At 42.1% G+C, this 14,242-nt stretch overlaps 1 protein-coding gene and 12 non-coding genes across 16 annotated transcripts in view; 12 read left to right on the top strand and 1 right to left on the bottom strand.

Moving 5' to 3' along the window:
• The first annotated feature begins 2,100 nt into the window (after positions 1–2,100).
• Positions 2,101–2,175, top strand: Trnaa-agc (transfer RNA alanine (anticodon AGC)). The gene has a single exon. It is a non-coding gene; the product is annotated as a tRNA-Ala (tRNA).
• Positions 2,176–2,427: 252 nt separating this feature from the next.
• Trnaa-agc (transfer RNA alanine (anticodon AGC)) lies at positions 2,428–2,502 on the top strand. The gene has a single exon. It is a non-coding gene; the product is annotated as a tRNA-Ala (tRNA).
• Positions 2,503–2,754: 252 nt separating this feature from the next.
• Trnaa-agc (transfer RNA alanine (anticodon AGC)) lies at positions 2,755–2,829 on the top strand. The gene has a single exon. It is a non-coding gene; the product is annotated as a tRNA-Ala (tRNA).
• A 252-nt stretch (positions 2,830–3,081) lies between these two features.
• Trnaa-agc (transfer RNA alanine (anticodon AGC)) lies at positions 3,082–3,156 on the top strand. Its single transcript has one exon. It is a non-coding gene; the product is annotated as a tRNA-Ala (tRNA).
• Positions 3,157–3,408: 252 nt separating this feature from the next.
• Positions 3,409–3,483, top strand: Trnaa-agc (transfer RNA alanine (anticodon AGC)). The gene has a single exon. It is a non-coding gene; the product is annotated as a tRNA-Ala (tRNA).
• A 252-nt stretch (positions 3,484–3,735) lies between these two features.
• On the top strand, positions 3,736–3,810 carry Trnaa-agc (transfer RNA alanine (anticodon AGC)). The gene has a single exon. It is a non-coding gene; the product is annotated as a tRNA-Ala (tRNA).
• Positions 3,811–4,062: 252 nt separating this feature from the next.
• Trnaa-agc (transfer RNA alanine (anticodon AGC)) lies at positions 4,063–4,137 on the top strand. The gene has a single exon. It is a non-coding gene; the product is annotated as a tRNA-Ala (tRNA).
• Positions 4,138–4,389: 252 nt separating this feature from the next.
• Positions 4,390–4,464, top strand: Trnaa-agc (transfer RNA alanine (anticodon AGC)). Its single transcript has one exon. It is a non-coding gene; the product is annotated as a tRNA-Ala (tRNA).
• Positions 4,465–4,716: 252 nt separating this feature from the next.
• On the top strand, positions 4,717–4,791 carry Trnaa-agc (transfer RNA alanine (anticodon AGC)). Its single transcript has one exon. It is a non-coding gene; the product is annotated as a tRNA-Ala (tRNA).
• Positions 4,792–5,043: 252 nt separating this feature from the next.
• Trnaa-agc (transfer RNA alanine (anticodon AGC)) lies at positions 5,044–5,118 on the top strand. Its single transcript has one exon. It is a non-coding gene; the product is annotated as a tRNA-Ala (tRNA).
• Positions 5,119–5,370: 252 nt separating this feature from the next.
• On the top strand, positions 5,371–5,445 carry Trnaa-agc (transfer RNA alanine (anticodon AGC)). The gene has a single exon. It is a non-coding gene; the product is annotated as a tRNA-Ala (tRNA).
• Positions 5,446–5,697: 252 nt separating this feature from the next.
• Positions 5,698–5,772, top strand: Trnaa-agc (transfer RNA alanine (anticodon AGC)). The gene has a single exon. It is a non-coding gene; the product is annotated as a tRNA-Ala (tRNA).
• Positions 5,773–9,253: 3,481 nt separating this feature from the next.
• LOC139736044 (uncharacterized) overlaps positions 9,254–14,242 on the bottom strand; it is an 88,676-nt gene continuing 83,687 nt past the window's right edge. For all 4 annotated transcript variants that reach the window (XM_071646790.1, XM_071646789.1, XM_071646791.1 and 1 more), the window contains exons 6-7: positions 10,193–13,992; positions 9,254–9,576 (exon numbers count right to left, since the gene is read on the bottom strand). In XM_071646790.1, the coding sequence (XP_071502891.1) occupies positions 9,494–9,576; positions 10,193–13,992 (3,883 nt within the window). In that variant the 3' untranslated portion in view covers positions 9,254–9,493. The remainder of the gene's footprint in view (positions 9,577–10,192; positions 13,993–14,242) is intronic.

Below are 14,242 nucleotides of genomic sequence, written 5' to 3'. Positions count from 1 at the left end.
GGGGGTAAGTCTGTGGATGGGGTGTGCATAAGAGTTTTAGGGATAAGTCAAGCTGTACTTTGAGATCTAATAGCACATTCTAACTGCTGCGAACACTTCACATTGAAAGTATACATACTTGTGCAAACCGTTGTTTCAAACTGCTAGCTTGAGCAAAACAAAGTGGGCAATAGTCAAATAATTTTTGTCACTTGTGGTTCACTGTTTTGGTGTTCCTCTCAAGAATCGAACACAGAGATGAACTTGAGTCTTATGAAAAATAGACATTAAGTACATTATCAATGCACACACAAAGAAAGAAAAAAAAGGATATCTAACAACAACTCTTTCTGTTGCTTAATATAACAAACATAAATTTGTGGAAATACGTCGCAGCTCATGAAAACCGGAAGAAATTAATGATGCTCTTAATAAGTGAAGGGTATTACATTACTGTGTGCAGCAGAGACTGATCTGTCAATATAATCCATGCATGTACACACTCAACCAAGACACTGAAGCGTACTGGAATTATTGGATGAAAGAATTAGGCAGGAGAAAAGACGGGCAAATTATGTAAAGTAATGATATATCACGGACAAAGCAACCAGATGTTGGTACCAATGAAATCAAAGCTACAAAACATTTGCCTGGTGTATTTACTTTTGTACACACTGTCATCACAGAGAACTTCAAAAGCCACCATTACATTTGAGCCAAAACATTTCTTTCTTGTCTTGAGTTGGTATGGAGATGACTGATACAGCATCAGCATTATGCAATTTATGTCCCAAGCACTGAAGTGAAATTACTTGTAACAGGTTCGCAGGATATGTTCCATGATTTCAAGATCCTGCATGTGTCCCCAAAACATTGCAACCTCACAGAAAACAAAACAATACCTTTGAATACAAATATGAACTTGATCATTACCGGCTGCTACTCTGTTGCCTATTTCACAGATACTACAAGTAGATATGCCACAAGAGTTAACATTCAACACTCACATCTGTTTGGCTCTCAGTCCATAGGCTCACACTGAATTCACTGACTACTCTAATGCTCGGTGTTGGTCATATGTCACAGAACTCTGAAATCTGGTATGATCTTCTGAGTAAATACACTGTAAAATCATTCAATTGGTTCTGCCCTACTGCAAGTTTTCATACACAAATTCCATAATCCAAAATGTTACCCTGAAGCACTGAACTTGTATGAGTTCTTGTTTTCTCCTTCTCTCATACTGTAAAAGTGGAAATTTTTGCGGTGTTGAAATTTTCGTGCAACCAGAAACTAGTGCGAAAATAAAAGCACACAAATATTCTTGCATGCCATATGTGACCCGCTACAACAAAAGGATCCTAAAGTCGCTGACGGCTGAGCCGAGAAAATCGAGTTTGAAGTCACATCATCGAAATTCGTCAAAACAATCGGATTTCTGTTTTCGGCATAATTCGGTAATCTAATGTTTTGGCTATCATCTGCTGAAATTTCGAAGCTAAATAATCAAAGGTAAGGCAAGAAATCAGCGTTTTTCTTGGCCATGATTTTCTGACTTTCAACATAACAGAAACGTGTCCGAAGATTTGGATTTAGCGCCGCAGCTAGACTCCGCCCCTAACAACGAGGGAGTGATCTTATTGGCCACTGCGTGGCATCCTGATTACTGATTGGTTGTGCGTACACCGCTGGTGCTAAGCTTGAATAAACATCGCGGAGGTCGCTAGGAGCATACCTTCTATTGTCAAGCGGTGAAAACTATCTCGCCTCCCTTTGATCGTGATTGCGTCTGAAGCAAAACTGTTTCTCGAAACTTTGATTTCCACAACCACTTTACATGCATTAATAAAATCATCGATATCTCCGCAACCGAGTGCTTTTATGAGTTGTGCTATATATGAAATTAAAGTAGATGAGTAAGGGAATAATATCATGCCGTTTTCAAAAAATTGTCCTCCCCGACTTGCGGATCCTTTTGTTCTAGCGGGTCACATGTTCCAGTAGTTGATGTTTTTATTCCGTGGAATTAAAACTGCTATAGCTTCTGCTATAGCTTCTGCTATAGCTTCTGACCACCCGAGCATTGAGAATTAAGGGTTTCTGGGACGAACACTGCACTAGGGCTTTCTATAGCTCAGTCGGTAGAGCACCGGTCTAGCAATCCGGAGGTCTCGGGTTCGAATCCCGATGGAATCCCATTTTCTTTGCTCACTTTTCCACTAATAATTTATATTCTTTCTGGTCAGTTTATTCTGTCTTTATTTGTTACAAACTCAAAAAAGCTGCATCACTTAGGTGATCCCTCGCATTTATCCCCAAGTTGAATTATCCTTCGAGTTTATGCCAGGTTCAAGTGTGTGCGTGTGTGTCACACATAAACACACTGCTATAGCTTCTGACCACCCGAGCATTGAGAATTAAGGGTTTCTGGGACGAACACTGCACTAGGGCTTTCTATAGCTCAGTCGGTAGAGCACCGGTCTAGCAATCCGGAGGTCTCGGGTTCGAATCCCGATGGAATCCCATTTTCTTTGCTCACTTTTCCACTAATAATTTATATTCTTTCTGGTCAGTTTATTCTGTCTTTATTTGTTACAAACTCAAAAAAGCTGCATCACTTAGGTGATCCCTCGCATTTATCCCCAAGTTGAATTATCCTTCGAGTTTATGCCAGGTTCAAGTGTGTGCGTGTGTGTCACACATAAACACACTGCTATAGCTTCTGACCACCCGAGCATTGAGAATTAAGGGTTTCTGGGACGAACACTGCACTAGGGCTTTCTATAGCTCAGTCGGTAGAGCACCGGTCTAGCAATCCGGAGGTCTCGGGTTCGAATCCCGATGGAATCCCATTTTCTTTGCTCACTTTTCCACTAATAATTTATATTCTTTCTGGTCAGTTTATTCTGTCTTTATTTGTTACAAACTCAAAAAAGCTGCATCACTTAGGTGATCCCTCGCATTTATCCCCAAGTTGAATTATCCTTCGAGTTTATGCCAGGTTCAAGTGTGTGCGTGTGTGTCACACATAAACACACTGCTATAGCTTCTGACCACCCGAGCATTGAGAATTAAGGGTTTCTGGGACGAACACTGCACTAGGGCTTTCTATAGCTCAGTCGGTAGAGCACCGGTCTAGCAATCCGGAGGTCTCGGGTTCGAATCCCGATGGAATCCCATTTTCTTTGCTCACTTTTCCACTAATAATTTATATTCTTTCTGGTCAGTTTATTCTGTCTTTATTTGTTACAAACTCAAAAAAGCTGCATCACTTAGGTGATCCCTCGCATTTATCCCCAAGTTGAATTATCCTTCGAGTTTATGCCAGGTTCAAGTGTGTGCGTGTGTGTCACACATAAACACACTGCTATAGCTTCTGACCACCCGAGCATTGAGAATTAAGGGTTTCTGGGACGAACACTGCACTAGGGCTTTCTATAGCTCAGTCGGTAGAGCACCGGTCTAGCAATCCGGAGGTCTCGGGTTCGAATCCCGATGGAATCCCATTTTCTTTGCTCACTTTTCCACTAATAATTTATATTCTTTCTGGTCAGTTTATTCTGTCTTTATTTGTTACAAACTCAAAAAAGCTGCATCACTTAGGTGATCCCTCGCATTTATCCCCAAGTTGAATTATCCTTCGAGTTTATGCCAGGTTCAAGTGTGTGCGTGTGTGTCACACATAAACACACTGCTATAGCTTCTGACCACCCGAGCATTGAGAATTAAGGGTTTCTGGGACGAACACTGCACTAGGGCTTTCTATAGCTCAGTCGGTAGAGCACCGGTCTAGCAATCCGGAGGTCTCGGGTTCGAATCCCGATGGAATCCCATTTTCTTTGCTCACTTTTCCACTAATAATTTATATTCTTTCTGGTCAGTTTATTCTGTCTTTATTTGTTACAAACTCAAAAAAGCTGCATCACTTAGGTGATCCCTCGCATTTATCCCCAAGTTGAATTATCCTTCGAGTTTATGCCAGGTTCAAGTGTGTGCGTGTGTGTCACACATAAACACACTGCTATAGCTTCTGACCACCCGAGCATTGAGAATTAAGGGTTTCTGGGACGAACACTGCACTAGGGCTTTCTATAGCTCAGTCGGTAGAGCACCGGTCTAGCAATCCGGAGGTCTCGGGTTCGAATCCCGATGGAATCCCATTTTCTTTGCTCACTTTTCCACTAATAATTTATATTCTTTCTGGTCAGTTTATTCTGTCTTTATTTGTTACAAACTCAAAAAAGCTGCATCACTTAGGTGATCCCTCGCATTTATCCCCAAGTTGAATTATCCTTCGAGTTTATGCCAGGTTCAAGTGTGTGCGTGTGTGTCACACATAAACACACTGCTATAGCTTCTGACCACCCGAGCATTGAGAATTAAGGGTTTCTGGGACGAACACTGCACTAGGGCTTTCTATAGCTCAGTCGGTAGAGCACCGGTCTAGCAATCCGGAGGTCTCGGGTTCGAATCCCGATGGAATCCCATTTTCTTTGCTCACTTTTCCACTAATAATTTATATTCTTTCTGGTCAGTTTATTCTGTCTTTATTTGTTACAAACTCAAAAAAGCTGCATCACTTAGGTGATCCCTCGCATTTATCCCCAAGTTGAATTATCCTTCGAGTTTATGCCAGGTTCAAGTGTGTGCGTGTGTGTCACACATAAACACACTGCTATAGCTTCTGACCACCCGAGCATTGAGAATTAAGGGTTTCTGGGACGAACACTGCACTAGGGCTTTCTATAGCTCAGTCGGTAGAGCACCGGTCTAGCAATCCGGAGGTCTCGGGTTCGAATCCCGATGGAATCCCATTTTCTTTGCTCACTTTTCCACTAATAATTTATATTCTTTCTGGTCAGTTTATTCTGTCTTTATTTGTTACAAACTCAAAAAAGCTGCATCACTTAGGTGATCCCTCGCATTTATCCCCAAGTTGAATTATCCTTCGAGTTTATGCCAGGTTCAAGTGTGTGCGTGTGTGTCACACATAAACACACTGCTATAGCTTCTGACCACCCGAGCATTGAGAATTAAGGGTTTCTGGGACGAACACTGCACTAGGGCTTTCTATAGCTCAGTCGGTAGAGCACCGGTCTAGCAATCCGGAGGTCTCGGGTTCGAATCCCGATGGAATCCCATTTTCTTTGCTCACTTTTCCACTAATAATTTATATTCTTTCTGGTCAGTTTATTCTGTCTTTATTTGTTACAAACTCAAAAAAGCTGCATCACTTAGGTGATCCCTCGCATTTATCCCCAAGTTGAATTATCCTTCGAGTTTATGCCAGGTTCAAGTGTGTGCGTGTGTGTCACACATAAACACACTGCTATAGCTTCTGACCACCCGAGCATTGAGAATTAAGGGTTTCTGGGACGAACACTGCACTAGGGCTTTCTATAGCTCAGTCGGTAGAGCACCGGTCTAGCAATCCGGAGGTCTCGGGTTCGAATCCCGATGGAATCCCATTTTCTTTGCTCACTTTTCCACTAATAATTTATATTCTTTCTGGTCAGTTTATTCTGTCTTTATTTGTTACAAACTCAAAAAAGCTGCATCACTTAGGTGATCCCTCGCATTTATCCCCAAGTTGAATTATCCTTCGAGTTTATGCCAGGTTCAAGTGTGTGCGTGTGTGTCACACATAAACACACTGCTATAGCTTCTGACCACCCGAGCATTGAGAATTAAGGGTTTCTGGGACGAACACTGCACTAGGGCTTTCTATAGCTCAGTCGGTAGAGCACCGGTCTAGCAATCCGGAGGTCTCGGGTTCGAATCCCGATGGAATCCCATTTTCTTTGCTCACTTTTCCACTAATAATTTATATTCTTTCTGGTCAGTTTATTCTGTCTTTATTTGAATTAAAAACATGTGCAACTCTTCTTACCCAGATGAACGCAAAAAATTAGTCACGCGAAAATATCCACTTCTTGTGGCAGTCAGTGCTTATAGTTTTAGTCTATGTCATCATGCATTTAGGAAAATGTTCCAAGAGAGAACAACAAACCGTGACTAAAATACATCTACCCTTGAAATCATTTTTATTTCTGTGTTCTAGCTCTTTTTCTTGAATAATGAGACCAGCAGAACTGAGACCAGCACTAACATTATCCCTGGCATCATCTACCCATTCAGTTGGTAGAGTGACAGAGACCAGTACCCACATCAGTACTGCTAGTATGGTGTTGTAACCCCTGGTGAACAGCTGATCATTGATGAGACTAGATACAAAATGACAACAATGTGTGGAGAGCAATCTGCTCTACACCACTGCCAGCTACAGATGACATTTTGCTTAAAGGGATTGTATGGTTTTGATTGAAACCTAACTTAGGGTTTCTAACAGTTCTAGGTGAGATAATGAGAAACCTCTTTCGAAATATGAAAGAGCATGTAATTCAAAGAGGAATTCAACATTTATTTGATTTAAAAAATGGTTTTGAAATGGTGGAGAAATCCAAAACAGAGCTATCCTACTAAAAGGTGGGACCCACCTTTTATTATGATTGTGTTGTTTCACTTTGTTTTTAGATGCCTCAGCCATTCTAAAACCAATTTTCATCAAATAAACTTTGAATTTCCCTTAGAATGGCATATGCTCTGTACTATTTTGTAAGCGGTTTCTTGGTATCTCGCAAAAAGTTAAAAGCCAAATCTCATCTCCACCAATACTATACCATCCCTTTAACATCACAAAAGATGTACATAGCTTTAAGATTCCCCAAAATGCCCACTGATTGTATGACTTCATCAGCTCCTCCGCTCCCAGCCATGTCTCCCATTCTGACAGTTATATCACATACTATTTTCTGTGCAAAGCACACAAGATAATTCTGATTCCTTTTGAGCTGATATGAAGCCCTCTCTGATGTTCTAGACAGATTGTGACCAATGTCATAAATGCCCTCCGCAAATAGCATGATATATCTGTGTTATTTTTTAAACAAAAAACAAACAACCAAACAAACAAACTCTGCTTAGAGGTAGAGGAAATAACATTTGAAAAACACCTGAATGTTTATGAAAAGTAACCCAATGAATGACAAGACAAAGTCTTATAGAAAACTCCTCAATTTCTACCTATTTTCAAAAAATGCCCAGAGAAATATACTCATTTTCCTAAACATTTCAGCAGCACCTGAAATGTCCCATGTGACTGACGTAGAAATTTCTCATGTGAATGTCACTACAGACTTGAACCGTGCGCTAACATTTGCTCAATCCAAAAATTAGCAGCAGATTCGTTTCTGCTGGACAATCTATTACAACGATTTACCGGTTGGAAATTCTACCTCTCTTTCAAAGAGTTAAGTGACATGTTAATGCCTTTAAAAAGCATCAATACTATCAAACTCATATTATTTAAAACTGTATGAGCAATGCAAATGGCCTGCACATTGATCACATTGTGTGGCAAAGAATGATACTCGAGAACATCTCTACATGCAAAAATGATGAAATTACTGAACTTATTGTTATAGCCAGATGTCACATCAGGCTATAAGAGGTCTGAAAACTGCTTGACCTTGAAGAAAGCCAGAATAATATATCTAGCCAAATAGTGTGAGTATACAATATACACACACTACAGATTATAATTGTTTCCTCTTTTTGTGGAAGGGATTTGCTGGAATTACAGATTGAAGTTAAATCATCTGAATGACAAAATGCCAAAAATTTCAGTTTTTCCTTTGTGTTTGTCTTGGTACAAAAGAAAAATAAACAAAAAGCATAAGAGATATGATTCAGAATCCTGCCGTGTACTTTGAACATAATCTATCTTTCTTGTAGAAATATCTGTGTATCAAAAGCTGTTGGGCAAACTGATAATTAATACAGCCACTGCCTGGCACAGGCCCTGCAACTCAAATTGAATATCAGTGATGCTAACTAATTTCTATGGAAGAAACTCACCACATAACTTTGTGATTACATAAACTAATGTGACAATGTGCTACACCATTAACCACCATGGCAGCTCTCTCCTGCAAACAGCCTTTGTACAGAATGTGATACGTCTCAAAAAACACCTTTGTACAAATCAAGCACAATCACTGACGTATGAGAGTTCAGTGACCCCGTCTACAGCAACAAACCATCCTGGTATGCTACTACCCTGTCTACACAGACTGCTAAAATGTTACATCACAAAATGTACATCAAAGCTTGAAGCCTTTCCTTATCCGCTGTCCATTTGTCCTGCTAGTGACTGAATAAAAGATTCCGCCTTGATCAGAGTCACGCTGCATCACGTGCACATCTTGGTTTGCTAGACTTGTGCGTTGTAAGTCTCTGCACATCTCTTCTCAGCTGAGCAAAAGTGGAATGAGTGTAGTCTGTTCTCTCGGCTGGCTGCACAACTTCATTCCCCACCGATAGCTGAAGCCTTGAATATCGGTGTTCTCCAACCTCATGACTTTTCTCTGCTGCAAATGATAGAAGAAAGATTATGATCCAAGCGGTAATAAGACTTCTGTCACAATGACCTAATGCAGGCTCTAACAGCTTTGATTGAATCGTTTGGAATAACACTCATATGAACTCTTAACTGTCGGCTTTATCTTAAATATATATATCTTAAACGGAAATACACGAGAAAACTATTAAGAAATGCATAAGAAAAGAAAATAAGATCAAATAATTTATTAACAATGAACATCCAAATCATAACTGCAAAAAAAGATTGTTATCATATCAAAGCCATTACGTTCTGTAAAATAACAAACTCATAATATTTGCCTTTTTTTCACGGACTGTAAGGTAAGAGGAAAATACTGCATATATTACAAAATAAATCAATTCATAATAGATTACAAAATATGATATTACAAAAGCACAGGAAAGCAAAGTTATTTCTCACATATAAATCAATACATGTGCCATATGTCATCCATGTTGCGCCAACCGCTCTGAATTTCAACTAAACACTGCAGGCAACAAAATGCATCTGATGCAAATAGAAGTACTTTGCTATGAGACACAGGTAAAAGGATATTTAAAGGGGAATAAAAAAGAAAATATACATGTGGATTGTGTGAGTGCAGCAATATTGCAAGGGAACATTACTGAAGTTTGAGGGAGGTGAGACAATCCATTTGAAAGTTATGAATTTTTAAGGTTTCAGTGCAGCCCTGCTGGATTAGAAGACTACGACAGTTTGTGATGTCACACATGTACAAGGATATACAGAAAATATAGGGAAAAATCCACAAAATATGATTTTTTATGAAAAGTACACATTCCCTCAACTTGTTACCGATATAATATATGTCGGGTGACGTTATTCTCCTTGCTTTCTGAATGAGGGAAGTCAAGTGCCCCAGCAATGGCCACACCAAAGTTCATGAGGTTTTAAATGAATCGTCTGATTTTCCTCACATTTGCCTGATGTGCTGTACTACTATTGTTGCATTCCCTCCATTCACATATATTTGGATTTCATTCCCCTTTAAGGAATACAGTGTCAGAAGACTGACTGGAGATGTTGGAAGTGAGGGGAAATTATTGAGCCTTACCTTCTGACAGTGTAGGGGTTAAGGGCAGCTGAGCTGGCACTGGCTGCTGCTGCAGCGGCTGCTTGCTGACTGGCGATGACTACAGGAGAGGCACAGAAAGAAAACTTTGAGTGAAAACTTCTTGCAACGCTGAAATTTGAACTCGTTACTCTTCTCATTCTAAATGGAAACTGAACTTTAAAGAAAACATTGTATTCTTGATAATATTTTGGATTTTCCCCCCTGAAATGATGATTTGTTTATTATTATCATCATACTGAAATTACTAAATAAATAATGACCCTAAAACGCAAATCATATTAATCTGACTAACAAGGTTTAAAACATGAAAGTACGGTAAACTTCAGTTCAGATCATTTGAAACTCAAGTTTCTGTAACTAAACTAAACTTATTATAGTGGTTAATTAGGCAGACCCCTCCCACATTTGACTTTTATATGCATGCAAAACTATACAAAAAGCACCTCAGGTACACTATGCAGCTACTAGTGGATATGTAAGATCAAGCATTGCAAGTGATTTTGCTTTGACACCATCACAATCATTTATTGTTTTGTCATGAAAACTAATTTTGTCACAAAATTATCTATGACAGAGAGTTTAGACAAGCAGTTCAAATTTGAGAGATTTCAATGTAAAGATGAAAATTGCACACTTTGAATGAAGTCTTTTTGAAACAATCACTATCGTCTCACCATAAGGATCATAAGTTTGCAGTACTGGATAGCCCATTCCAACATGGGTGTGTTGGTGTGTGTGCATGTGCTGGTGGACAGTGGGCCGACGCCCTTCCTCCCTGCCTGATGAAATGGTGGCTGAGGACGACGACGATGACGATGACGATGAAGATGACATTTCAGGCGTCTTTCTGGCTGCAGGTGAAGAGGAGCGGGAGCCGTGGCCTGGCGTCGTGTGCCCCTTCTCAGGAGTCCTGGGCCTTGAGGTCGACCCATGCTTCTGCTGCGGTGGTGGGGGGCTGAAATACTGGCTGGCATGGCGCTGGAGGACATCTAGAGCCCTTGGTGGGGGATCGTGGGCTTCGGGTGACTTGCCACCCTTGGAAGAAAGACTGTGGGGAGAGGAGCCCTGCTCGCGGTCCGAGTCAAATCGCCCCTTTTCACTGGGCGACTTCCACGACATGGTTGAACTCGTGGGTGGGTAGTGGAGGTCTGGATGAAGGAATGCAGGGTAGACTAAAGGTTGCAAGGTAGAATGTGAAGGCTCATAGGGGATTGACCCATATGGGTAAGGGGTCTGGAGATACGGATAGCTCTCTAGAAGCTTTCGTTGTTCAGGGGTTTTACCATCAGATTTCTGACCCTTAGGCAATGGTGATATACTGTCTCTCTTATCAGCATCTGAACTTATTCTTCCAGACTCTTTTGTAGGGGTTGCCAGTGTTCTGGACACTGGGGTAGGAGTTCTTTTTTCAACATGTTCAGATGCCTTTGACTCATTTTTTGACAAATCCCCATCTTTTTTCCGGCTCTCCTGCTCAGCATTTCTCCTGTGCTCCTCGGCGTGCCGTTGCTGCTCAAGAAGCTTCTGTTGATACAGCTGAAACTGCTTCATTTCTTCTCGCTGCCTCTCTGCCAACAACACACTGCTACTGTGCTTCTCACTTTCTTGGGTTGGGACAGCACTATGTAGGCCTCCATCCTTTTTTTGGAAGTCCAGGTGCCTGGATTTGGTAATTTGATCCTTGTCTCTGGATCTCTCCTTTCCATCTGCATGCCTGGGAATTTGAGGAGGTGTGATTGGCTCAGTTTGAAGACTGACTATAGGTCTGCGCTTCTCAGGACCCTCATTTCTACTCTCGCTGGACTTGTCCATGCCTTCTTGCTCCCTGTACTTTCCCATTCTCCTCCTTTGCTCATCCAGATGCCTTTCCTGCTGCTGCCTGTACTGTGGGTCACTGGCCATCAGGTGCATGTGGTATGCTGGATCAATGTTCACATAGCCATGGAGGTAGGGATAATGACCACCTGAGAACACATGAGGCATGGAAGAAGGTTGCGATTGGGTGGTGGATGACGGCGTCCTCTGCAAGCCGGGGTCTTTTGAACCATCACTCTTTTGTCCTTCATCTCGCTCATGGGGATTTTTTGATGAGATACCAGTGCCACCTGCATGTACCTCTGGAGTCCCTCTCCTCTCAGCACTGCTGTGGAATACTGGCATTCTTTCACTGCCAGATCCGCTCTCACCTTCTCTCCGAGCTGAATCACCCTGGGATTTTACGTGAACAGCACCGTCAAAGGAGAAAGCTTCATTTGATTTGGTCTGCTTGCCATGTTCATCGACACCATCCTCTGAGATATCAGAATATGCCGGGCTTATGTTACCTGTCCGGCCTCCATTTGGAGGAAACAAGAGTTGAGAATTCTTTGGTCCTTCCTTGTTGATTGAGGAGTGAACAGGCAAGTTCAAGGAAGCCCTTTCCTGGCCTACAGCATCAGACTTAGTAGCACTGGGTTTCATTCCTGCTGTCAGTGCCAGAGGTTGTTGCTGAGACTGTTGGAGGTGCACGGGTGGCTGTTGTAATGAATGTTGGGGGTGTTGTAGAGGCAGCACAGGTTGCTTTGGAGGTCTGCTGCTTGGTCCTGTTACACTGCTAGTGGGAATTAACTTTGGGATTTGTGGCATAGCTGCATTGCTCACAGGGGCAGTACTGGCTGGTTTGTTGGGTGAAGATAACATAGATTCTGCAACTTTTTCTGTTGGTGCATCAAGTTTATTGCTGTCCCTTTTCCAAGGCTCTGGCCCAACTGGTTTGCTCTTGTCACTGTTCTCAGGTTCAACAATACCAGAAGCTGTCAGAGCTTGCTTAAGAATGTTTGTCTCAGGCACAGCTGGAAGCAAAGGATTCTTTGGCCTCTGCTCACCAAGTTGTTCTTTACTCGACTTCGAGCTGTCAGAGGGAACACTTGGCAATCTATCCTTTTCCCGTTCCTTTTCCTTGTCACTCTTCACTTTTTTCTTTGGTTTCAACTTCTTATCTTTGTCCTTCAATGATGATGGGCTGCCACCAACATCACACACAGGAGAGCTGGTGGTGACAGGTTTAGGCTGTATAGGTTTCAAGGAAGGGTTTACAGAAGATACTTGAGGCTTTGAAGTGATGGTGTTGATACTGGGAACGGTCAATGCACAATTTCCTGGGACAGGGTTTTGAACCAAGGTGGTTGGTATGGCAACGAGTTGTGGAGGTGGAGCAGAGGATGATGGTGCAGGAGCTGGTGCAATGGGGCGTATTGTTTTCCCAGTCTTCATCAGCACCTTCTCATGCTTAGCTTTCTTATGTTTGTCCGACTTTGACCGGTCCTTATCCATCCTCTTCCCATCTGCACCAAGATCACAGCCAGCGCTACCACTGTTACTACTACTATGTTGTTTTGGTCCTTTGGCATGATCCGACACTTTGGCAAATTGTGTTGGGCTAATTGGTTCAGACTTTACATGTGTTGTTTCGGGGGTTGGTCGTATTACACTGACATTGACATGCTTTTCATTTGTAGCGCTCGAAGCAGTTTCCATTGTTCCTTGTTCATCAAGTTCACTGGTTGAGTTGAAGTCAAATATTGACATGTCCTTGTCTGAGCTGGATGACGAAGGCTTCTTCAAGGTTTTCACTGACTTATCACAACTGGCATCACCTTTTGGTGCCTTGGAGGGGCTGGCTTTACCCTCCTTAGGCTTGGGGATGCCCAGACACTTCATACCAGCTGTAAACTTGTCCACATGGGTCTTCAGAACCTTGGGGCTCTTGACCACTTCCCTCGTCTTGGGGCAATCAGCTTTCTTCTGACTTGGACTATCGGTGGCACTTTCCATACTCGTCTCTGCTCCAGCACTTGGCACAACATGGGAGGTGGTACTGTCTCCAACAGACTCAGCTGGCTTGTCAACATCCATACCCTCCTCCTCCTTTGAAGAATCCTTCTTCTCCTTGGAGTCTTTCTTTTTGTCTTTGGGCACAACCGTTGCAGAAGCACTATCATCAGATGCATTGGACTTGGTGTCATCCTCTGCCTCATCACTCCTCTCCCTCCAATTCCCGTCCTTGTCCAGGTTGTTGTGATGTGCATGCGAGAGATGGTAATGTAACCCATTTTTGTGTTTGTACTTCTTGTTACAGTTCGGCTGTGGGCATTCAATGAGTACTGGAGTGTTCCTTCCTTCGCTTGCCGATGAACTCGGCCTTGTCCCAGTTTTCTGGCGCTTGTTTGTTTGCACCATCTCCTCAACCTCGCTTTCCTTTGTCTTTCGCTTCCCAGCATTCTTACTTTCCAGCGAGCATGGGGGTGTACGTGTTCCATTTGATGCATTGCTGCCACGTCGGCCCTTTGTTGAGTTTCGCAGCTTGCTGTGAAAGGAAGATCTGGTCTCTGTGTAGTTGCTCAGGTCACTATTTGAGTTGCTGTTTCTGCCACGTTTTGGACGTCCGCCTCCCTTTCCTCTGCTCTCCATGTCACTGGTTGGAGAATCACAAAACCTGCACAGCATATAAAATATTAAAAACCACTCAATTACCAGTTCATTAATAAATCACCTCCTGTAACACATTATTGTCATTTGAGACCCCACATTACATCAGCATTTGATGCATTTGATGAAGGCACTAAAGCATGTACACCTATCCTTGAAACAGTTGAGGAACAGCATTAAAGCTATCCTTTATTTATGCTTTGTTTGAAACAGATGTGTTACTCTTGCCATATAACTTGTTCTTACAGTCAACTTTG

Source organism: Diadema antillarum, unplaced genomic scaffold, assembly GCF_040938485.1.
Source record: "Diadema antillarum isolate AM-2024a unplaced genomic scaffold, OU_Dant_1.0 seq00000620_RagTag, whole genome shotgun sequence".
NCBI classification, from domain to species: domain Eukaryota; kingdom Metazoa; phylum Echinodermata; class Echinoidea; order Diadematoida; family Diadematidae; genus Diadema; species Diadema antillarum.
Note: the sequence above shows the minus strand (reverse complement) of the source record. Positions and strands in the feature narration are given on the sequence as shown.